We start from the raw sequence: 26,782 nt of genomic DNA, 5'->3' as shown, positions 1-26,782 counted from the left end.
CGGGAGCTAGCTCAGACATGGGAAGTGAGCACTACTGCCTGAGGTGGAACAATCATCAGAGCAACCTGCTGGGAGTGTTCAGCCAACTGCTGCAGGACGAGAGCCTCGTGGACGTCACGCTCGCCTGTTCCGAGGGTGCTTCCATCCGGGCGCACAAGGTAGGCCCGCCATCTCTCATAGACCAACCTTCTACATCATACCAAACGAAACCCCAGTTTTATTCTAATTGACAATTTATTATTAATTATACAAAAATACCTTTTTCTTCTTCTAACCCTTATACACACCCAATATTGCATAGGGGACAGCATCATATCGACGCAGTGTTAACTTGATCGTTTATTGCACAAAGGCAAGGTGATAAAGCCCTGCGTTTCAGGTAACAGTCCAGGGTGATATAGATTCAATTCAATTCAATTCAATTTATTTATTTTCAATTAACGTATACAGTACAAACTAAAAAAATTAAAGCGTATACATTCAAATCGAAAATATGCAAGAATTATTGCTAAAGGCTTAGAAGAATCCCGTTTCGGAAAACTCCTTCAGACACAAGGAACAGATCAATATCCAATGTCATAATGTTCAACATAGCGGTAGCTCTTCTTACAGGCATAACCATTGGCAGGTTGGTCCTGTATATAGGAATGTGAAACAATCTATGCCGACGCTGTCTTAAGTAACTATCGGGAACATACAGACCAATACTCTGGATAATTTCAGGATTATCGATCATACCGCGCAACAATGGATAAAAATACGTAATCAAATACACATTCCTTCTAGTCACTAAACTATTGTAGCCAAGCATACCCTGGAGAAACTCAGTTGAGTAGAGCCAAGGATAGTCATCGCTGCACTCATTTTCCTCGTCTTAATTAATATTCTTTTCTACTCCTCTATTTCCTTTCTCGTGCAACAATAATGTCCTCTCTGAGCTCTTTCACGCACGACATCTGTATACCTTTAAATATATCCTAATCTTCTCAAAGATCAAGAGCGCAGAATAGATCATTTTGCTATTATTACATAAATGTGGAATTGTTTAATTGGCTTTATTTTTATGAATGTAACTATTTTTGTTAATGTTATGTAATGTTTAGTATTGTTAGTGAAACTTTAAATGTAAAGCTGTACTATTCCCGAACAAAAGAAATTAAATAAATAAAATATTCAATCCAGTTAAAACCACATTGCTCTGATGCAGTATTCTATGGACTACTTAGGTGGACCGAGAAGTCTAATATGTATAATTAATTATTGTTTATCAGATACTGGATTTTTCACCGCACAGATGATCAATATTATAGGTGTCGTATCAATATGATGGGTTTTTAAACTTACAACCTGGTGTTTTACTTGCTTAGTTGATCACTTAAGCCAGCCAAATTCACGAAGTCAGTCTAGTATTTTGATAATATAAATCATAACACATTACGAAAATTCACTGAATTTATATTTGTCTTTTGAGTGCGTTGCGAAACTGACAAAAAAATAAATATAATATTTAAGTACACAATTTTAAAATCAGTATAGATTGTGGTTTTATATAGTGAGTGTTTTTTTCTAAGATACTCGTAGTGTGTTCATAAGATGTGTAGATACAGTATCCTTAGTTTATACGAAGTGGAGTAAAATGTTTTTTTTACATTTCCAGAACCTTTAAACATACTTACAATATGTTTTTGTTATTTTAATTTGTTCAGTAATTCCTTTAAAAAGTTATGTTAGCTCTTTATTTTCACACTGCGGTTTCTTGCTTCTTATTTTGACAAAACATGGGCCTTCTACCATCTGCTCTTGCTAAGCAATTTTTTTTTTTGAACTAAGTTCCGAAATTTATGGAAAATGTTAAACAATATAGAATTGTATCCCGATTTTACTGTGTATTTACATTTAAAGGCTTTCAATATACCTGCCACTGCCAATCTAAATAAATACAAGATTGTAAGTCCATCACCAAATTTTCTAGAAGTACCCCAGTGTAGGCAGTGAAAGGGATTAGTGTTTAGTTCAACTAGTCAACTAGATCCGATTCCGACTCGACGTTGGCCAGTACACAGACGCCCACAACCCCGACCAGCACAGCAGACAGACACAGAACAGTGCAAAGACATTTACAGAAAATGGTCAGTCATCGCATTTCCACACTAAACTGCCAAATTGTAAAATTGTAACGATTCAATTTCCAGGTGGTTCTATCAGCGTGCTCATCATACTTCCAGTCCTTGTTCCTGGACCACCCGTCTCGCCACCCGATAGTCATCCTGAAGGACGTGCAGTTCGCGGAGCTGCGGACTCTCGTCGAGTTCATGTACAAAGGAGAGGTCAACGTGCAATACTGTCAACTGTCCGCACTTCTCAAGACTGCTGAGAGCCTGAAGGTAGCTTGAACGCCTTTCTGCCATTTTGTTTTGTGTGATTGTTTTTCTTTTCCATTGAAAAAATACGTATTTCTAAATGTTTCTGAATAGTTTTTAATTAGTAAGCTTTTTGATTCATAATAGGCGGGGGTTATGAATATAAAGTTATCTTGGCTCATTTGCAAAATTTTACAAAAAATTGTTAAAATAACGACCGTATAAAAGATATTTAGGCCTTCACAGAGGTCAACATGTATGTGCCATCGGTACATCGGAACACGTTGCGCGTAAATTGGATCACGCTTTACAGTCGTAGTCGTTTTCATTTTTCAAAACCGGACTGCCGGACGGTGTAGTGGACAAACGCCCTTACTCTAAAGTGATAGTAGACGTCAGGGAGATCTGAAATGACACAAACAGAAGAAGAATTTGTATTTGTCAGCACCCAATGGTGCATAAAGCAATATATTAGCTAGACAGAATGTTTATTAGATAGTTAATTATATGAAGGCACGGTGATAAGTCCTGAGCCTCACGTTCCAGTCCAGGATAATTTTTTTCTCTCTCTCTAGTCTCAATCCTGCGGATTTGTCGGTAGCAACATGTGACATCTCTTTCGCCATTCTCGCCTATTTTCGGAAGTTCTCTACAGCTCCTCATACGTCGAGCAGCCCGTGATCAATCGTAGTACCTTTCCTTGATCAATCGTAGTACCTCGTCGTTGGAGATTTTTAAAAATGTGAAAAACTTGGTCACAGTTTTCGTAAATAATTTGAATTCCTTAATTTTGTAGGTAAAAGGCCTGGCCGAGATGACAAACCTCAATTCAGGAGCGGGAAACACCGAAGTAGGCGGTGGTGAGGCCGACTCACACCAGCCGCAAGATCTGACTCCGACAAGAACAGCTATTGAACAACATGCACCAGAAAGGCTCGTGAGAGAAGAATCTAGTCCCCCCAGGGCCTCTCCTTTAATGCACGTTAGAAGGCACAGGCACGAAAACAGGTATGAACCCAGGCACGAGCACAGAGCAGAGATGAGACATGACTCAAGACACGATTCAAGACACGAAGGGAGACACGAGGCGAGACTTGAGTCCAGACATGAAGCGAGGCTAGAGCAAGAACACGAACCGGGGGGGCTTGACATCAGACACGAAATCAAACATGAAATAAGACAAGAGATGAAACAGGAACCGCACCATGAACCCCCCGCAAGAGATCCGGGCGGGAAGGAAGAACCGCCGGATGAACCAATGTGGACCAGCTCTCCGGAAGAAGACCTTTCTTCCATACATTCGAACTGTGGACATAGTGATAATATAGGTACAGTAATACAACCATAAAATAAACATCAATCAGCCATTTCAGTATATTTTATTTATATTTTTAACTGAACATTATACACTGAGCACTCAGATTAAGTCTCCCTTCGACATACTTATAACACTTTTAACCAGCATAAAAATAAACATTGCAAGGAATTTCAATAAGGTTATTACTCTGTACAATATCATGCTAAAAATTTTAGCTTGCAAAAGATATCTAGATTTTTCAATTTTATTTTTAACCTAGTAAATATATATTTAGTCATAAATTACACCCTGAAGAGGGCAACAGGTTGTTGCCGAAACTAGTTGGTTAATAAAAATGTGAGTGGATCAAAACACAAAGTATTTTTATTTATCGAAATAATAATATATCAATATGATCCACAAAGTTCATTCTTTCAATATTCAAAACAAAAGTGTTATGTATTAATTTTAACATCCTAAAAAATAAACTGTGAATTATCTTAAAGTCTTGTATTAACATGCGTACAAAAGTGAAGTCCTTCAAAAAATTATCACAAATAAATACTTAAAAATAGTTATCCTGAAATTAACGTGCGTGATTAACCTTCTCTTTCCTTCCTCAGCCCGCATTTATTCGCTGATTTATGTGGCCCTTCCGTTGTTTTTTCCATCTCCTGTCGCATGTTTCCTACTGCCAATTTTTTCATTTGTGTAATATTCATTTTGTTACATTCATTTTTTAGGTTTAAATATGAGTATAAATACGAATAATAATAATTCTTCGTTAATGTCATCCAATCCACTGGAACTGAGACACGGATTAGGGAGGAGTATTACGGGAGAACCTATAGCAGGACCCTCTGGACTACCCCCTGTTCAACAAGTACCACTGGTAAGCTGAAGATCAACAACATTACTCAATAATTATATTATATAATAATAACACTTAAAATAAAAAGAACCGAGATGGTTATGGCACTCCATCTCTTGTATGTTCGTCTGTTCTTCTTGCATCCACGGATCCTGTTTTTGACCACTACAGCAAAAACTTCGTTGGGCATGAAGTTTTCCAACACACTGTGAATGAATGTCTTGAATGCATATGGCGAACCACTCAGTATTTTTAGGATTCCAAGCAGAGAAAATTGATTCTACGCCAAATGTATTCGTGAATACATTTGCTTCTTTGTAGGAACAATGATAAACTGAAAAAAAATAAGACATCAACTGATGCTGCCTGCAACTAAGATTAATTTGAATCCTTGAGCCAATAACGTATACTTTGATGGCTTGCCTACATTATCCATGAATAAATATGTTTTTTATTTTTCAATTTTTTTCTTCACATTATATTTGATTTTATTTCATAAAAAATAAAGCGATTCGAATCTTGGATGTTACATTTTCTGTTATACCAAGTGAACTAAGCTTATTAAATAAAGATGGTTGAATGTTTCGACTGAAGTAACACAATGCTTAGATCAATCGGTACAAAAGCGGATGGATTTTTTCTTTGATATAATCATTTCATATTAATGCTGGTAGTTCTTTTTGTGTTTATATTATTTTTAAAAGTTTTCAAATGAAAGCTTTAACTCTTACCACTCTGTAAGCCAGACATTCTGGCCCGTATGATTCTAGTAGGCAGCTCCGTGGGCCACAATGTCAGGCCCGGCGCAGGTATTACTTTAATCACTGATTTCTCTATCACCCAAGTATATTCTATCAAATTATATTTCAGATAAATACAGTTAATCTTAATTACATGGTCATACGAATTGCCAGACAGAGTGTCCCAAAATAAGGGAACCAAAATATTTATTTTAATCGTAGAAAAACGTCGCATTTTTTTTATCAGAGTAGCTGATCAGTTATGAGAAAAAATGGTCAGAGTGGAAAGGGTTAAAGAAAAGCACTTCTGAATAAAGCAAACATCCTCGTCTCATTTCATTGTATTTTTTTTAAGTCGTTGAAGAAAGAAGTAGATTGGAATCGATTAGATGACAAAAGTGGTGGCGAGAGTTCCTCCGAGTATCGTCACCCACTTCACGAATCGGTGAGTACTTTTAAAAACTTTTTTTCTCTCGTACGTATTTCGATTTAATTTTTTTTGCTATAACTACCGATAAACTTGATAAATATTCCATTAGAAACATAGCAATATATGTTATATGCTACCAGCTTTTTGGCTTTTGATTATTTATCGAGTTTATCGATTTTAATTAAGTTATTTTTTAATTGCTTGATGTGTAGTGCTCCTGTCAGTATTGATTGCATGGATTTTAATATGAGGAGTCCAAATACAATGGAAGTCATACTTTGCATAATTTGTTTGCTCAAAACTGTCAATGACATTGGATTGTTTAGTAGGGTAAAGTTGTGGATAGTGACAATATTTTAAGAATATTAAATTTAATTTTTTCAAAAGAAGATGTTTGAATTCATTTTTTACTTTTGAAGTATCATATGTTTTATGTTCAATGTTTTTATTATTTATTGCATGCTAAATCAATGTGCTATGCTACTAAACATACGTTCCCTTTCTATGCCTTGCTGTCAAGAAGTTGACCTTCGTTTTTTTTGGCCATGATTGTTTTTATCATATATATTTATACATATATATTTGGTTTCTATTGCATTTATCGAACGTTTCGAAAGCTCGTTTTTCGCGTTAACAGAGTAGCTGGCTCGGACGACTCGGCACTCGCGCGACCCGGGCGACTCGGCGCGCCGCGACGCGAGCGCTTACCGCGCGACCTCCGGTTCTTGTCGTATTCGGGAACGCCGCCCCGCACTCTCTGCCAAACAAAAATGAGCGTCAACTTCTCAATTTCATCCGAAAGCAATCGAACCGTCCAATCCGCGAGAGACACCTTAGACGTAGAGTAGTACACTTCGCGAGATCCGACCGTTGCCGCCAACGGGAGTACGGAAAAGAAGTTGATGTTCTTTTTTGTGGTTGCAGGAGTCTTTTGACGGGGGCGCGCGGGAGGGGGACGGGCGGGTGTTCCCCTGCATGTACTGCGGGGTCGGGTTCCCGCACCAGAGCAAGCTGACGCGCCACATCCTGTCGCACTCGCTGGAGACGCTCAAGTACCGCGAGGCCGTGCTGGGCCGGGCGCTGCCGCCGCTGGCGCTCGGCGAGCCCTTCCTGCCGCCGCCCGACGAGCCGCTGGACGCCGAGCTGGCCGAGCCCGGCAACGTGGTGCTCTGCAAGTTCTGCGGCAAGAGCTTCCCCGACGTGGCCTCACTCATCGCGCACCTGCCCGTGCACACGGGCGACCGCCCCTTCAAGTGCGAGTTCTGCGGCAAGGCCTTCAAGCTGCGCCACCACATGAAGGACCACTGTCGCGTGCACACGGGTACGCCATTGCTCCACTACCTCCATTCCATACATATCCAAACGTCACGGCCGCTTTACCCTCTTGTCTGCTTGTAGGGGAAAGGCCGTTCAGATGCGCGCTGTGCGGGAAGACGTTCTCCCGATCCACCATACTGAAGGCGCACGAGAAGACGCACTATCCCAAGTACGTGAGGAAGTTCCTGTCTCCGAGTCCGCTGGACACCGAAGAGGAGAGTCCCCACTAGTGCCGGGAGTGGCTTCCGCCCACCCCGTATGGCGCTACTCGGGAGTCCCTACTGACGTTTCCGACAATTACTCGAGAAATTTCTGTGAAATTTCCTCAGCGCTGCAGATCTCTTAAAAGTTCTTTATAATATGTCGAAAGACGATCAAACGGTCGGGAAAGGAATCCGGAAGGGGGTGACGACCCGGAATGTGATTTATTAAAAAAGCCACAACTGTGATCTGAAACGAACTGATTAATAATTGATTTAAGACATATTAAGGATACGTAAAATGTTGTTAAAATTTCTCAGCGATTCGATTGAATACGTAACGTATAAAAATTCAAAAGTTTCCTTACTGATTCTCAGTGTCAGTATGTTATGGTGTGCATGTTCTGTTGCCGTTACGATTCGGAACGTTATATTACATGTCAGAATGTCAGAAGTTTCCTTACTGGTTTTCAGTATCAGTATATTATGGTGTGTATGTTCTGTTACCGTTACGATTCGGAACGTTATATTACATGTCAGAATTTCAGAAGTTTCCTTACTGGTTCTCAGTATCAGTATGTTATGGTGTGCATGTTCTGTTACATGTCTTGTTACCGTTACGACTCGGAACGTTATATTACATGTAAGAATGTCAGAAGCTTTCTTACTGGTTCTCAGTGTCAGTATGTTATAGTGTGGATGTTCTGTTACATGTCTTGTTACCGTTACGACTCGGAACGTTATATTACATTTAAGAATGTCAGAAGATTCCTTACTGGTTCTCAGTGTCAGTATGTTATAGTGTGGATGTTCTGTTACATGTCTTGTTGCCGTTACGATTCGGAACGTAATTACAATATTATCTTTTGAAGAGGTCGAAAGCGTTTTCAATATATATTTTTACTTTTTTTTAAATCTTCATCTCGATTGTGATATATTTAAACGGAAAGATGCTATGCTCATAGAGACACGCCAAGAAAAGCTAAACTCTCGTCTTCTCTACTTTATACGTATTCATAGTAATTATTTAGTTCGTTCTCAAGCGATTACAATGTTTTCTCCATTACATTCATTTACACTCTTCAGTTATTTTAACATTTTAATATTAGTTTAGAAATCCCGTCGCTTTGTCCCTTCAGATTAATTGCTGACACATGTAATATTGATATGAGTGTTTCTATGCGTACGTTAGGATTGTTTTTGATAAATTAAGAGAATGTCGGTATCTTGAGTTGCTAGTTTTCAGGTTAAGATGTAATCAAGAAGGAAACGTTAAACAATAAAACTTAATCTCATCAAATTCATAATGTTAACACACTTTTTTTTTAATTATATAATTTACATCATTTTTGTGGAAAAAAGTTTCCCATCCTAGGTCAAAGAAATCTATATTTATCAACTAAATAAAATAAAACCAGAACATTGTTTTTAACCACTTTTTATTGGTACATTTCTTCAACTGGTTTCGACAAGAACCTTGTCATCATCAAGGATAAACATGTACTTTATCTAAAACTGTGAAATAATCATAGTTAGGAGAGTAGACTATATTAAGGAATGGGTATTTAACTATGAATATTTCAGTTGAAGTTCATTTTGAAGTTTTAGATTAAGTACGTGTTTTTCATTGATGATGACAATGTTCTTTTGGAAATCAGATGGAGGAAACAGTGTTCTAGTTATATTTTATAAAGTATATAAAATGTGCTACAAAGTATCTTGCATAAACATTCAAGAAACTGTATTTATCAATTTGATTCCGATAAGCTGGCGACGCAGTCAAACCGCATCGTGCAATTAAAAAAAAACTAATAAAAAAAATGGATTCATTTGAACTTTTGAATATTAGTTGCAGTGTCATTTTCCTTCTTGATTAATAAAATGGTGCTTTTGATTGAGGTAAGATTGTGGGAATGTATTAAATACTCCCGAAAGTGTGATATATTGATATAAGTATGTTGCAAGATCTCATATCATGAGACGCACGAAACCGGTCTCTAGTCTAGAAGGCAACTGTTGAATTGTTGAAAAAAAATCGTCTACATTTTATTATTACCTTCATTCTATATTATACTAATATCTAGTTGTTGAAACCTATAAATATTTACGTATTTAATTTTTCCACCCGTTATTTTTTATAGATATTTTCAGTAATGTAATGTATAAAGGGTTTATTTAAAATTGCAGCAACCTTCAAAAGAATGCTTAGTTGAAATTACATACAATATCAAATGTAAAGGAGGAAATACATGAGACATTAATTCGATCGTTAATCATTTTGTGCACAGGCTAATCAAAGAACTGTCGAAAAGTAATAATATTAATATTGTTTTTTTTATGTATTCATCTCATGTCAGTTCAGCTTTATGAATTTTGCTTGGTTCCTTAAGGTCTGAAAGGCCAAAAAAGTCATATCATATCCCATTATTTAATTTAGTTTATCACAAAAATAAATACGAACTCACAGTACAAAAGCAACAATTATAAAACATATTTCAATCCATCGGAAGTCGATCAAATCATAAACTATTTAATGGACGAGTATAAAACATAAAACATATGTTGCATTTTTGCTAAAAAAAATGCTAAAATCCCATATAAAACAAAAATATATTCCCAGTTGTCTATTATAGGAATTTTCGGAAAAATCGTTTAAAAATAGGGGAATATAAGGTTTTTCTTAGTGTACAAGTATGTTGAGTATTGTATGGTATAAGTTTTGCAACAAGAAATTTAAAATTAATTGTTTTGATGTAAACTGTTTTGATAATTGTTCTTATAAACCTTATCCGCACCTAATGATGTGTAGGGCACTGCATCATATATAAACAGTGTTATCTTGACGCTAAATACACGAAGTAAGGCGAACAGCTTTCCGCTTCAGGTATATTAAAATACATTAATATTTGAGTGAAAAATCAACTTTATTTATTTTGACTCCCCTGGGAATCGAACCCGGGACCTCATCACGGTAGCCAAACGAGAATACTGAACTATAGAGGAGAACAATAATATTCAATCATAATTCACAGCGTTTAAATAATATTGAATTTTTAAACAATAATCTTTTAAATTTGGAAGTTCAATGATTTTTTAATTTATAACAATAACCTTCATAAATATAACCTTATGTTGCTAAATACTCAATATAAATTAAGAGAATTTGAGTAGTGTGGTTGTCAATAATGGGTAGAATTGGTGAATGTTACACGTGTGTAAAGTGATCACTTAAACCAGCCTATGACGGTCGTCAGCCCCGTAAATGCCCAGACTTCCATATTCTTCTTCATCTTTGATGAGATGTCAAAAAATAATATGAAAATAGCTCCTGTAATTGGAGATAATCCAGATTTTGTGAACAAGTATTTGGACACACTACTCAAAATGTTGTAAATAAATTAAGAGATTGTAAAAAAGTGATTTGACTCCTTTATTTCCGTCACTATTTTTCATCCTCTTTGAAAATTAGAAACGATATATCCGCGTACTTATAAACGATATATCCGTGAAATATCAGGTGATGTAATTTGATTTATTTTAGGTATTGAGTTATTTGATTGTTGATGGACGTTTTTGTTTTATCTTTTCATTACGATTTATCTTTACTGTAAATACATTGTTCTGTGATTCCGTATTTATCTTTGTGGCATGTATATCATCTTTAAATACATAATTTAATGGTTTGATTCAATTTGTTCCTCGTCTGTGTGAGTCTACGAATGTAGAAAATGTATAAACTAGATCTAAAATTTAAAGAGTTATTGTCTTCTTTATAAAAAAATATAATTTGTATTACTAGTATAATGTGTTACTATTATAATTAAATTGTTTTCAGATAATTTTCATTGCTATGTTAGAAGGCTTCAAATGAGTAAAAGCCCTTTGGTATGACTGCCTGAAAACTTCGACCTCGGAATAACAATGTTCTATCGGGATTTAATTAATTTAAAAAAAACTGTAATCTATTCGCTGTACCTTGTTATTCCGAGGTTCACTTATCGTCGAAAATTCTGTACATAATGTGGTGTTAATTCGTGAGTAGCAAAATTTCTTATCGATAATAATGTTAAATTACAAAATTAGGTACACGAGAGAGTTGATATTTTAGAAATGATTCTTGATAATAATAATTTTTCACCTTTGGCTGAATATCGTAGGGTAGAATGATTCAATTATTTAAAAAATTACGACCCTTATCGGATTTTGAATGTTTTGGAATATTATAATGAAATGCGTTTGCAATCATACATACCTTAAAAAGGTTCGAATGTGTTCGTAAATTAGCGATATTGTAAAATCTCCATGAACTTTTATTCTATATTACAAAGTTTAATGTATAAAAACGTATTCATTTTGCTTTATTAAATTACATGTTTATTTAAAATATTTGTTCGCCTTTAGAACCATTATACGAAAAAAATATTAGGTGGGTTTTGAATACAATGCCTACAAATATTTTTTTTTGTATATCTCTTCATAAGAAAAAAATGTATCGAGTTTAGATTTAGAATTTTAGAAAATACGTATGTCAATAAGAAGGGAAAGAGTAAAAAGCTGTGATATTTTTATTGAATTTAAAAGTAAACTGGAATTCTCAAGGAATTCGACGTAGTTGCATCATGATTACATTTCTCTAAAATCATAAGGGATTAGATTTTGCGGGGCGTATTAAGGAACGTGGAAGAAGAAAGATTGAGTAGTTTTTTGTATTGGATCTCTTATGGTTGATCTCATCAAAAGCCATGTATACTTAGCTTTTACAAAATTTTGATGTGTTTTATTTTTACGAGTGCGTAATATATGAATAGAAAGAAGTGATAAATTTACATAAAAAATTATAAAGAAATGTTTTCGATATTTTATTATTTTTAATTAACGTTCTTAATCATGGAGATTTTACAATAATGCGACATTTAAATATTGTTTGTTATCCAAAATTAGACAATATAATTATCTATCATTAAAATAACATACATAGTATCACAAGCGTGTGTAATGGTAGTGAGGAGATTTAGGCAAATATCAGTCGTAAAGGTGATTTTTTTCAAAATACGTTTTGCTTATTTTATCTATCGACAAAATATCGCATTTTCCAACCCGATTTCACTAACATTCCATTTTTTCATCACTTCCCTTCAAAAGACCCGCAACCCCTCAGTGTTTTATAAGAATTTACTTTGTGATTAAGGAGACTTAGCAAACCGAGAATGATTTATTAACCTACCTTATATGCATGCTAATAATATTTTATTCTCATTTTTTTAATGAACTTTTATGAGTAAAACATTGTAATGTCAGGACCAAACTTGGATCTGTTAAATATAATAATAATAAAAACAGCCCTTATTTAGTCGAAACTTCTGTATGAATAGTATCAATAGAGGCTGTCGAGTTTGTAGGACACTTATTAAAAATGCACTCAACTTTCTTACTAGTGCTTGGTTTTACATTTGTGCGCATGCGATATTACTACCAAGGATGTTATCGTAATGTGAACCCACTGAAAATGAAATATTTCAGTCACTACGGACTCTTCAGCACCACACAATGTTGCTATTTGAAGGGCTGCACTCTGCTTTTATAGTTTTTTTTTTAAATAATTTTCTGAAGTGACTTGTTACCAACCGACTCTAGAGCAATACAGACACCTTTATTGATGTTCCTCTCCTTGTTTTAAGATACAAAGATATTAAATATTTACAAGAAAACATAGCAATAACTTAATAAATAAAAGTACATTAATATAAATAAACAAATTATCAAGATTTGTACGAGTTTTTTATAACAGATAGTTTTATAAATAGATTACACACAGTTTAAAAATGCTATTTTGTTTCCTAACTTTCAGAGATACTATTTACGATTAGTGGATGAAATAGATATATTTATATGTATTGTAACTTGTATATAGATAGATACGTTTAGGGGTTTACTTAACGTATTATTTCCGACAGTGAATCTACAATATCGACCCTTAAGTGCAGTTATTCAAATTTTAACATTTGTTCACTCTTCGGCACCGTAAGTAGTGCTATACAACACCGCCAACCCCTACCCGAACCCCTATTCCTGCGCAAAGTGCAGCAATATTGCCGACTATGTATACCACTAGCAGTCCTGGGTACGTACTTAATTACCAACCATTCGATATTCTTAGGAAAATGTTATACATATTGTTTGAACTTAAGCATTCGGATAGGCTGACTAGTAAAATCACTTTTGGACATAGAATTACAAAGTAGAAAATTAGTTTTGTAAAAAAAAATATTAAAAGCTTCTTCATAGAACGTTTTTACGAAACTCAAATTTATAGGAATTTATCTTCAACGATCCAACAAAAACTGTTTTTCATGTATATTTTTCTACTATCACGTTAATAAAAATGATTCACTCGAATATACATTACACAAAATTAGAGAGTTTCATATGTGCGCTTGATGATTAATTAGTTCATTTCGGAATCGACCAATGTTGGAGGATTCGAGAAACACAACGTATGAAATCTTATGCACAAAAAATGACGTATAAAATGAATTTTATGCGAAAGAAGGGATAAATTAATACTTTAATTCACTTCTGTATTTTTATTACGATGATTAATGTTTTGTAATTTCTACCAGTGGGGGATTTATCATTTGGAGCCCCCAGACGTAATTCAGTATTTAAGACCTCACACAAAAAGTTTTCATCATTTCTATATTTGCAATCGACAAAACGGTCATGTCCATCAAAAAGTTTTTTCATCGAAAATTTGAATTATATGTTTTTCTACATATCTCTATGACATTTAATTTTTTGTTTGGAATTTACCCTTCTTTTCGCTGAAAGTGGAAAGTGGTGAAAGTTTCATTTAAAGACTACCCCAAGTTACTTCTTTCAAATTCAGTTTTATTTAAGTAAAATTAAAGCAGAAAACGAACGTCTCTTTAAATGCTCACATTTTCTATTGAAATTATCGAAAAAACTTAAAAACCATTTTAAAGAAAAGATGCTGTTTCATGATAAAACAGAACATTTTTTTAAAATTCTCTATATTTTTTTTTATTTCGTGTGAAAACTAAATTTTGAATCCATTTCCATCTACAAGTTTAGCCTCTTATGCTTATTTGATAATCCGCCACTGCAACTGATATATTTGGAAAAAAAAATTTAAGTCGTGTGAATTAATCCCAAATTATTTTGCACTAATTTTTTCAAATATTTTACAAATATCTATACAAGTGAATTAACGTATCAATTTACAATCCTTTTACAGAAATAATGGCTCATGGGTAAACTCACAAGGGAACTAATATATAGAAAATGGGTAACACACTAAAAAATAGACTAGCAGTTTATGGTAGTCTGTTTTTAATGACAGACTTTTTATTCAAGAACATAAAAACAAAATAAAAAAGTGGTACCAACTTTACCAAGTGCTTGCATATTCTTTTGTTTTAATTTAAAAAGATCTTTAAAAAAATCATAGTGATGAAATATAAAATAATATATTCATTAAATTTCAGTACATTAGTGAAAAAACCTTAGCATTTGACGCGATATACCTCTTTCAGTTTATCTGTGAGCCTTTAAAGTCGATTTTTTTAAAATAAAATGTTCAAAGAATCGGATGTTTAAGACCTAATTTTTGTGTGTATACACGGCAGCATGTACAATAATAGTGAAATGTATAAATAGTTTCGAACGTCTCTTGTGCCTTGTTCTCATGAGATAATCACACAATCGGATCAGTCTCAGGAACTGTATGGCCGCGAACATGAAAACCCAGTCTTACGACTTGTGTATCCAGTGTCATGAAGTGTATGACCATGAACATGAAAGTCCAGTCTCATGCACTGTATGGCCACGAACGTGAAAGTCCAGTATCATGCACTGTATGGCCACGATCATGAAAGTCCAGTCTCATGAACTGTATGGCCATGAACATAAAAGTCCAGTCTGATTAACTGTATCGCCATGAACATTAAAGTCCAGTCTCATGAACTGTATGGCCACAATCGTGAAAGTCCAATATTATGAACTAAATGTCCAGTCACATGAACTGTATGGCCATGAGCGAGAAACGTCTTTCTCTAATGCCCGGTTCTGCGTAGCACTTGCGAAGTTTGTATACCCCCAGGATGACTTTAGTGCAACATTCTGAAGATATTTGCGACCACATAATGTAAATTAGAGTGCCTCTTGCCTAAAAAGACTTACTCGAAGGCTGCGAAACACGGTTAAGTATTTATTAAGTAGCGAAATTTAATCACCAATCAATACATAAGGCAGATAATGTTGTAAATTGTAAGGTTATGAGATATGATATGGCATTTTGCTTACGTTACATGTAATCAGATTATACACCGGCATGAGTAAACACCAAAATCAGAATAAGTAGTTGACAAATATAGTTTATATATTCAATGTAACAGTAATTTAACATACGAGAATCAGTTGTTCGTTCTCCGGGTGTTGAATTCACATACGATTTCAGTCTTAGTTTCAATTTAAAAATCTGAAAATAATTTTCAAAATATATATCGCTTTTACTTCCGGTTTTCATGCCGGTGTATTTTTTTTAAATTTTGTTTTATCATTTCACATTTAACTACAATTTAATCCATATCAAAATAAATCTAAGATTTTTAATATTGATTTATTACATACGTTAATCAATATTTGTTTCGTTACATTTTTAATATAAATAATGTGAAAATATACTTATATTGAAAATATAAGTAGGATTTGATGTGTATTATTATTTTATTTTTGCATTATTTTTCACTTTTTTATATTTTAATTAGCTGATTGACCACTGAATAAAACTGTTATATTTAAATAGTATCTCTTCTATATATATTATTGAATTTTTTTAAAGTAGTTACCTCTCTAATCTTTTTTTTTTTATATATGTTTAAAATATATAATCCTATTCAAATACGTGCTGTTTCAATATTTTGATTGATTAATTTTTCCTTCAAATAAGTAATATAAACAAACCTTATTAATTGAAAAAAAAACTAAACATATTTTACTTCAATCAGTTACTGTGGATTTTGGTCGTTATGATTTGCAAAAGTGTTATAAATTATTTAAATTAAGCAAAAACAAACCAACCTGATATTAAGCCTTTTTTGCATCATCCCTTTCTGGCTTATATTAATTCTCGTATAACTGAGTTATTTTATTTTCATTCTTAAAAGTTTGATTTTTAATGGTTTTAGGTTGGTTGTTTTTGCATTCAACTTTTTATTTCATATAGACTTCTACAATGTACACTAAAGCAATATAAAAGGTACCTTGCGAAATAAATGTATTAAAATATCTAGATAGTAAACTTTCTAATAAGTTGAATTGAAATTATATCGAAAATTAAGGTTATTTTTTTTGTGCACCAGGCGATTAACTGTAATTAATTGAAATTAAACTATATAGAACTGCATGCACCAATTTTGTTAATGATAATACTCACCGTTCAGTGTAAAACAAAATATGATTTCTTCGTTATCTTTGAAAGAATAACCAATCGAAAGACTACAAACTGATTATCCGTTTATATAAAAAAAATCTTGCATGTTAAAATATTAAATGCAACAATTTTCTCAGTCACAATTATTATTTAAAAATACTGTTTATAAAATACATTTATGATACATTTTTATGCTCGTGGCTCAGATTTCATAGGTTATTTAGACGATGTTTAATAGAGGTTGTGATAGTATATTAAAAAAAATATCAGAAAAATAATCGTGTTCCATATATTCTAACATAATATTAAACGCTTTTTGCTGTTATCAACCACGAAGTGCTTTATAAAATCAAATAACGATTAATAATCTTTTTATTCAATTAAATAACAAAATGAGTTAAAAAAAAACTTGTTTTTTATTTTCAATAATATTTATTTAAATTTATATCAAAGTGGAATTGGCTGTACTTTTTTGATTGGTTACTCATTCAAAACACATAGTATCACAAATTAAAATAACTTAAAACAATTCCGGGTAATTTTAAACGAAATTTCATTGATTCGGTTTCATATGTATCCTTTGAATAACAGTTGAAAACGTTATCGTTGCTGTTAATATTACCTAAATAGGTAAAAATTGGCGACAGTTTTGTTTGTTTATTTTTAGCATTTTTATTGTAAAGATGGTGTATTATTTAATGAATTGAAATGGTTGTTTCTTTTTAAGTCTCATTTGTAAATACTTTCAAAGTAAGAGCACCAATTTTATAATTAATTGAAATAAGTTCAACGTCAGTAATGGCGTTTTATGTTCCTCTAGCTACAATAATTATTTATTTAAAGTAGTGTTGTTGATAATAAAAGGTGCACAAATTCAATTTTATAGTTTATACATAATTTTATTCAAGATAAATCATGTTTTTAAATATATACTGTAATTACTTTAAATACATAAGTAACAAAAAAAAACATGGCAATAACAATTAGAATTTTTTACCCTACATATTCCGAGAAACTTTTAAAAATTAAAGTTTGTAGTATATAACAAACAAAAATATTTCTCGAAGAAGGATTCTCGATTTTAAAAAAAATATCATTTCAAACCATATTCAAATTTCACCTTAAATGCCAAATACATTTTCGTAATCCGGATGAATCATTTCGCAATGATTTTTTAATACATTTTTGTATGTTTTAATATATTACTTTGTGAGAAATATAATAATTAAATATTATTATTGACTATTTTATTAACTTTAATGTGAAACATTGCTAATTATGTCTACTATTTATTAAATCAAGTAGCGATTAATTATTACTATGAGTGTTTTTGTTGTACATATATTTTTATTTCGGAAGTGTCGGATATTATCAATCTTATATCATGTTGAAGTATCGAAGAAGATTGTTGTTTTTGATTTGTATCAGTTTCAAAACACTAAAATATTAAATGTTTTAAAACTAAATTTGAAGAATTGTATACCGTTATAAGTTTTACCGGATTAAAATTATTTTATTTGTTTGATACACACACCTTCGAAACAAAAACATGCATATCATAGCTGTAAAAATACAATTTTGACAAATAAATGCTATACAAACCACTAAATACTGTCTTTTTATTGAATTAACGTGTCAACAAAAAAACATAATTTTTGCCCTTAAGAAATGCAAAGGTAATTTTTTATTTTAAAATATCGTTTATGTCGTATTTTGTCAGTATCAAATTCGCAATATTAATCACGTTCGTTTTTATCTAGTTAACACTGGAGAGTTCTCCCGGTTCGAGTCGCAGCGACACTCCGCTGGGGGTTCCCCTGGGGCCCCCCCTGGGGGCCGGCGTGCTGGGGGGGCCGGCGCTCGGCTGGCCCGGCGCGCTGCTGGCGCTGCTGCAGCGCCGCGCCCTGCACCAGCTGCTGCCGCCGCTGCCGCCGCCGCCGCCCTACTTGGAGGACGCGCACCGCTGCCCCGCCTGCTTCGCGACCTTCCCCTCCGCCTGGCTGCTGGAGCGCCACGCCGCGCTGCAGCACCCGCCGGGCCCGGACGAGAAGCCCTTCGTGTGCGAGCAGTGCGGCCAGAGCTACCGCTACCGCTCGGCCTACGTCAAGCACCGCGAGCAGAACCACCGCGCCAGGCTGCCGGCCGACAAGCTCTTCACGTGCGACGTGTGCGGCATGCAGTTCCGCTACCTCAAGTCCTTCAAGAAGCACCGGCTGAACCACGCTCTGGAGCGCCTGCACGGCAAGGGCGGGGAGGCCCGCTGCCGCGACTCGAGCGACCACGTGTCCAGCACTAACGACGCCCACCTCGGCCGCTCGGGAGAAATGGACCTCTCGGTCTCCAGATACCGTCGGGAGCCTTCCGTCACGGACCCCGAGGACTCGGACACGGAGTTCCGCAGAGCTCCTCGCTCGAGGGACATCGACGGGATAGATCAGGACGACACCGTAGACTCGGCGGTCCCGACGACCGCGTCGGATACAGCGGCGGCGGAAAGCGATTGCGAGAAGGGCGAAGCGGAGACGGTCGACCCCGAAGCGGAATCCCCCGTACCGGAGCGCGTCGCGAAGGCGTCCGAGACGTCGTTCGCCAACGTGAGTTCGATGGCCGACAGCTCCGTGGGAGACGCGAGCGCCGGCGGCAGCGGCTTGAGAGCGGAGAACGCCGAGCGGCGCGAGTTCCCGAGCCGGGACGCGCTGGGCGGCCCGGCCGAGGCCTCCCTGCTGAGCTACTTGCGCGCGGACTCGGCGGACCGGCAGCGGGAGCGGCGGTTCGCGTGCCCCTTCTGCGGCAAGTGCGTCCGCTCCAAGGAGAACCTGAAGCTGCACGTGCGCAAGCACACGGGCGAGCGGCCCTTCGTGTGCCTGTTCTGCGGGCGGGCCTTCGGCGGCAAGAGCGACCTCACGCGCCACCTGCGCATCCACACCGGCGAGCGGCCCTACCACTGCGAGGCGTGCGGCAAGTGCTTCGCGCGGGCGGACTACCTCTCCAAGCACCTCACCACGCACATCCACAACCCCCGCTGATGGCAGCCGCAGCCGGGCGCATAGACGAATTTACTTAAAATGTCAATTGAATTATTGAAAACGAAACTTGCTCACTCGAGGATTTTTTTTATACAAACGAGATAATTTTACAGGCGACGAAACGCTCCGAAAAATCTGAAAGGCGAGTAAATATACTAATAGATAGGTACGTTTTATATGGTGCTTGGCGCGACGAGCGTTTCGTCGATATTTATTAATATTATATCATTACGAAATATTTTTTACTATACCTTTGACTTAGAGCCATAGCTATGTGTCAAACTGAGAATTTGTTCCATATTTACAAACAAAGATACATAAATCGATTTTAAGTTGCCTTATCTTCTCACCGTCGGTTGTTACAATAGCCTAATCATAAAATAATATATTTTACTCAATTAGTTCGAGATTTACACGAAAATAGATGATTACGAGAAATATGTACCCGAATCTGATTACTTCGGAGGTATACTTTATTCCGAGAGTCGTTCCGTAAGTAGAGATTCTCAGATCGAAACAATACATCGAGGAAGGGAGGACAACCCTTAGCTAGAGACTCGAGAAGGGTTTCCGTCGCGATATGACCTTTGGATTAGTGACATAAATGCAATATTAACGGGTGATACAAGAGAATTAGCTAAAACAATTTTATAAAGAGAGTTGAGTATTGATAGCCGTAGTTTTAGTTCGAAGATCGCCTATTAGAATATATTTGGTGTCTGTTATATAATATATGTATTACGTATTGGTGTCTCAAAATTCTTACTAAATACCTAGTTTAGATGCTTCAAAATTCAAAAATGTTTTGGCAAATTCAAAATCGATATAAATAATCTTTCAAGTACCAAATTAATTGGCGTAGATCGTAATTTCATATTGGTGTTTTATCCTAAGTGTTTTGTCGTAACTTTTGTCTTATATAATATTTACACGTACACGCATACCTCCTACTTGTACATTGAAAGAAATGGCGCGACAGCGTCCAAGTGCTGTGATTTTTATAGACGAGAAGAATAACGAAACGAAACGTGCGGAAGATGATTTAGAACATCGAAGTAATAAATAGTAAAATTAAAGTTTATTATTTATATATACCTACAAATATGTTTATATATTAGTATAAGATAATCTCTCTGTGCCAAATTCATGTACCTCATAACGTATATTGGTGTAATATGTTTATCTAGCTCTAGTAAGTGTGATTTCCAAATTAATGTTATCTTGTTAATTAATTCAAAGTAAACTGTTACAAATATTATAATAATCGTGTATGCACAGTGACATTTTAATTTTTTATAAATGTATTAAAGTAAAATAGGAAATATCTACCGGTCGAGAACTAAGGGCGAAGGATTCGGTTCGCAGTCCTGCGTTTCACAATTGCCACAAGCATACAGAAGTCCTTTTTCTTACCGTGAGACAATCAAACTGTCGACATTGTGATATTTATTTTTACCTCGTAATAATACAAACAGTTCCGTATAGATATATTTAGTAAACAGAATGCCTGCTCATTTGCGACTATATAAGCGTTCGTTTAATCGTGTAAGAGATCATTTAGCCGACGAAGCGCACCGCACTACCGTCGGACTCCTTCGCCCCGCAATTTGCACAAACGAATCCTTCCTTATTTCCCGGAAACTGATTAATCTTTCCCCCAGAACATATTTTATATTCGTAAAATTATTATAACGATGACTGATGTTGTATTTTTGGAATATTAGCCTTAAATTGATCTAAAATTCATGTGTAAACGTAAGAAACCAATTATGACCGATTGGAGTGTTAGCAAATGAAATTTTTGAAATGTATTTCAACGGTTCCTATCTAGTTATAGGCAAATATATGAGTGAACACAATTAGATAGATTGAAAAATACATTTTAATTAAAGTACGGAGGAAAAAAACATCGAGACATCGCATAAACAACCTTTTCACAAATATCTTAAGACTGTACAGCACTATCCATAAATCAAAAGCTAAATAACAATTATTTTTGGATTTTAATTCTGTTAATTGCGTCAATTAACAATATTTTACTTACAATACACCAACAAAATAATGTGAAATTGAATATTCTGTGATCTAGATGAATTGTATGATTTTGTACTCACTAACCTAATTTATTCAAGAACACATAATGTTTTTATAAGATTTTAAAATTTATGTGTTGAACTGACTCTTGTTGGAATTGCATTTTACATAAAACAACAACTAAAAAGTTTTTCCACTTTTATTTAATTTGTCCAGTGACCGGGTTTCCTCGTTTCGACGAAACCCGGTCACTGTTGAAGTAAAATAAAGTGGAAAAAAACTAAAAAAACAGTTGTTATTTTTGATATTTTAAAAGTTACAAAAAAATTTACTTGAACCTTTCTTTTCCCCGTTTAGTAAAATACCACTAAAGAAATCATATTTAAAGGTTGAAACTTCTAGATTGCTAAATTAATTTATAAAATAAATATGTTCAAACTTCAAGCAATAATATAATATTTGGTGCTGTACTGTGAGCATATAATAAACCATAGCAATTTTGCTCTCTTGGTCGGGAACGATTTAAATATTATACAATATTCTCAAATTACTATTTAAATTAAATTATTCATACCGCCAGGCTCAAGTAATTGTGTGTACTATTATTTGCTAATACATGTTTTATTGTATATGATTTTATTTATTTGTTTTGTTGTTAAAAAATTGTAAAAAGTTTTCACTTATAATGGGGATAAACGCTCAATTAATTTTTACTCTCAGATTTTAAATTTGATTATTTTGTAATCTCAATTGAATATTTGGGATGATCTCTGATGTTTTTAGATATAGGTGACTAAGTAAAACAGCTAGCATTTTTCTATAACAATTTTTCTAAAATTATTGAGTGTCGTAAAGCAAATAAAATTTGTAAAATAGCCCTTAACTGTTACCGATGTTTTGATTTGACACTTTGTGATGGCTAGAAGCACCTAGATTTACAAAAAAAACTAATTTTGATCATCGAATTTTAACGAAATGAATATAATCAATTGGTTATACCTGTATATTTGATCGATGTTGACTGTTGATATATAAATATATATTGTAGTTGTTACTCGGTGTTGTGGTGTAAAACGTAGATTAGTCAAATTTGATCGGAAGATAAGATGCTGCCAGTACCAAAATAGTTTAATTACCGTGTGAATTTTAAATGAAAGTTCGCATTGAGAATATAACATTTAAAAAAAAAAATCTCAAACGAAGGCTTTTCCTTAAAGCTTGATTTTTTAAACCTTTTTAAGGAAGTATACAAGCTTCTTGATATGGTCGAAAAAATACCAAGCTTTTTATTGCTGATGAATTCTTATTATTTGTTTTTTTTTTTATATATATATTTATATTCTTGTACCTCGATTTTTAAAGTAAAAATGAAAATAACACTAGAAAAAATGCCTCCATCTTTACATTTAAACTCTAATTTAATTAACTTATTTAAATTTTGATCCCGTACTACATAATATATGAGGTTTTGATTTAAAGTACATACTTTGTTTCTTTTAATATGTACTATGAAATAAATATATATATATATATATTTTTTCATATGAACTACAATTTAATTAACTTATTTTAAATTTGCTCTCGTGATACGTAAATGATGTTTTGATTTAAAGTAACTACTATTTTCCTTTAATTTGTTAAATGATTTTTTGTTTACACTTATTCATTTCATATAATCTGATTTACAAGAATGGTTTTAACAATGGTTAATAACTTAATACATATTTTTATTTATTTTTTTACCACAATCCGTTCCGAGTTGATCTCGAGAAAAGTATAGTTATAAAAAGCAGCACAAATTAGGGGTAAGGAAAAATATAGTAAAATTTTAATAACTATCGTCATAAGCATTGTTTGAGTAGTTACAATGCTTATGTCCATTTTCATTTGTGTACATAATCGTAGGAAACAAAGTTTTAAACTATTTATATAAATTTGTAATATCTCAGTGTCTATTTATAATATTGGAATTTGGTACCACTGTGTAAAGCGTCTTGTCTTCAAATAATTTCGTAAAATATTTATAAAATTTTGTAAAAAAAATCACCACAGTATATCCATTTGATTTTATTGTAATTGTACTGTCATAAAATTCATGCCATAGGAAAAAATACAAATCAACCATGACCACTGTGATTCTTGATACAATTAGAAAAACGTTGAATTTTGTTTTACACTACTATTTTAATTGTTAAAACAAATGATTTTAAATATGTTAAATCTCCATTGTCTTAAAAACAATAAAGATTTTAACCGGTTTGTCATAATTACAGCAAACAATAACGACTTAATTCTTAACAAAACTGATATCTGACTGGAGTAGGGCATAGTTACTAAATATTTTTTATGCACTTACATCTCTATTCACAAATTGGTTATTAAAATATCGGTTAAACGTTGCCTTAATCTCCAAACAGCCAGTCTTCATTTGATTTCCTAAATGTATGAATATTGTACTCTTCGTGCATTGTCTGAAATCATTTATGAATTATTATTGTGATAATTACCTCCTAGAACAGTTATTACCGAAATCGAACTACAGAACCAACAGTTTACTAGCATTATCGTTTTAATGAAAACGAGAATGATCCCAAAGAAAAAGGTACACGATTTAAACAACACGTAAGCTAGAAGGTGATTATAATAATTTAATATTCGTTTTCAGTTTAACACTTATGTCGTATGATCACGAATTTCTTCAAAATGCGTTTTCAACCATTTTGTTCTTAAGGATTTTCACTACTTTAAACCTATTTTAAACCTTAATATTATATATTTGCTTGTGCGCAAGATTGGCGATACGAATGATGATTTCAAGATTATTCGTAGATGATTTCAAGGCAACTTTAGTGTGGTACATGCCAAGTCAGACAGCGCTGGCATTTTCTGAATCTCTAAAACCAAGTATCTATCAACCTTAATAACTTACAATACTTTTTTGTTGACATCTCAACATATATAATGAATAATATGAAAGTCTGGGAATTTACAGACTTATTACTTTTAAAAGGCTGGTTTAGAGATCAATTTTCACACGTCCAACATTCACCATTCTACCCATGATTGACAACCACACTAATAAAAAATTTGGAACTCTTAAATATGATCAATCTCGTGACATACATGGGTTATTTGGATGTTTGCAATATCTGAACGGCGAATTATTTTTACATACCGAGAAACGTCTGCTAACATGATTTTCGATTTGTGTATGCAGCCTACTATTTGACCATTTATTTTTATCCAACGGGTCTGCTAAATAAAAGCTTTCTCAATCCACCATAGATGGTTTTTGTGAATTCATATGCACTGTGTCATGAGATTGATCATATATCTAGGAGTTCCAAAAATTTGTGGCTGTTAATCATGGGTAGAGTGGTAAATGTCGCACGTGTGCACCGTGATCACTTAACCAGTTTATGACAGGACAAACATCCAAATCTTCTTCATCTATGTTGACATGTCAAAAAAATGTCCTCACAGAAATCCAAGATTTGGGACACACTCAAATTCGGACACACTAAAAATATTATGAATTTACTATTACATTAAAACGAATAAACTAATTTTATGAGCAACATTTTGAGCGTGTCCAAATACTTGTTCACAAAATCTGGATTATCTCCAATTACAGGAATTACTTTCATATTATTATTTGACATCTGATCAAAGATAAAGAAGAATATGGAAGCCTGGGCAAATGATGTAAATAAATTATCTGGTCAAATTATAAGCTTAAATAATAAAAATGTAAATTATATTTTCTGGCGTTTCTCATGGGTGTGGATACAATCCAGGATTCGGACCTCACATACTAATAAAAGAGTTTCTGCTCAATAAAAAGCTACTTTTCATCTCACCAATATGTCTCTAGTGAAGTTCTAGTGATTTAACAATAATAATTCTAAATTGTTTCATTTATGTAGAACTTCCAAGAATTTGAGTAGTGTGGTTGTCAATAATGGGTATAAATGGGGGAATGTTACACGTGTGTAAAGTGATCATTTAAACCAGCCTATGACGGTCGTCAGCCCCGTAAATGCCTCAGACTTCCATATTCTTCTTCATCTTTGATGAGATGTAAAAAAATAATGTTATTTTAAGAGATTTATGAGTAAATATTTTCGGTTTAAAATAGTGAAAACGCTTTTGGTTGGTCATTCGAGAATTTTCCTAAATTGTCCATTCAAGGAACGAGCGAAATAACATTCAATGCGAAAGACGGATCAAACAATTTTCGTTAATTGGATTTTTTTAAATAAGTCAATAAATATGGCAGTGACATGTAAATATTTTGATTTGGATATATTGTGATGTGTAAAATATATTGATTATTATCTTGGTAAATTGTGTATTTTATATGATTCAATATTGTTAGGTGTACCGATATTCAGATTGTAATCTTTCTATGAAACTAATGAAGTGATTGAAAATGTTTGTGATATTAAGCAATGGGTTTCGTGTAGTAATATGGGACGAAGAGAAATATTTTTGTATGAGGAAAACAGCTTGAAATATTAGAACTATTGAGGGTTAAAGAGAGAGAAAAATTCCATACAGGAGTGAAGTTTTAAATATTCTATTGAAATTTACTGATTCTAAAACAAGGGTGCCACAAACTAAACCATTAAATTATGTATTTTTCCTTTAATACTTGAGGTTATGAGTTGTAAAATAAACATTCTACATTTCTGAATATTTCACGTAAAACTGTCAACAATTATGTAAAAATAATACCGTTTTTAGTTTTCTTCATATCAAAACATTATTTTTATGTATTTAGTATTTATCACAATAAAATGTACAATAGTTTGCCAGCTTAAAATTAATTTGAAATCAATATTCGTTTTTGGCGTATAATTCTGTACATACAAATGTTTGATTACAAACAATGCAGACCGTTTAGTTTGTTTCGTTGTTTACAGTGTATGTTATGTACATGTGTGCAGGGGCGTGCCTTACATATAGGCAGAAAAGCAGTGCCTATCCTAACTTAGCCGCGTCACATATCGCTCACTCCTTTCAACAAAACGTCACACATCAAAAAACTTGATTT

At 34.0% G+C, this 26,782-nt stretch overlaps 1 protein-coding gene across 1 annotated transcript; it reads left to right on the top strand.

Moving 5' to 3' along the window:
• Nucleotides 1-22,911, top strand: mamo (maternal gene required for meiosis). Its single transcript, XM_088266539.1, has 6 exons — nt 1-158; nt 2,193-2,384; nt 3,157-3,688; nt 4,401-4,549; nt 5,624-5,713; nt 18,427-22,911. The coding sequence occupies exons 1-6, from the start codon at nt 18-20 to the stop codon at nt 19,690-19,692; spliced, it is 2,370 nt and encodes a 789-aa protein (XP_088122665.1). The 5' UTR covers nt 1-17; the 3' UTR covers nt 19,693-22,911.
• The last annotated feature ends 3,871 nt before the right edge of the window (nt 22,912-26,782 follow it).

Source organism: Brachycentrus maculatus, unplaced genomic scaffold (genome assembly GCF_059751285.1).
Source record: "Brachycentrus maculatus isolate JH-2025_06_01 unplaced genomic scaffold, ASM5975128v1 h1tg000270l, whole genome shotgun sequence".
In the NCBI taxonomy this organism is placed as follows: domain Eukaryota; kingdom Metazoa; phylum Arthropoda; class Insecta; order Trichoptera; family Brachycentridae; genus Brachycentrus; species Brachycentrus maculatus.
This window is presented reverse-complemented; position numbering and strand designations above follow the sequence as displayed.

What these genes read in the sequence shown, in the direction of transcription:
- mamo (XM_088266539.1), top strand. Translation starts at nt 18, where the DNA reads ATGGGAAGTGAGCACTACTGCCTGAGGTGGAACAATCATCAGAGCAAC. An exon ending in CTTCCATCCGGGCGCACAAG is followed by an intron (nt 159 to 2,192) that starts GTAGGCCCGCCA and finishes TTCAATTTCCAG; the next exon opens with GTGGTTCTATCAGCGTGCTC. An exon ending in AGACTGCTGAGAGCCTGAAG is followed by an intron (nt 2,385 to 3,156) that starts GTAGCTTGAACG and finishes TTAATTTTGTAG; the next exon opens with GTAAAAGGCCTGGCCGAGAT.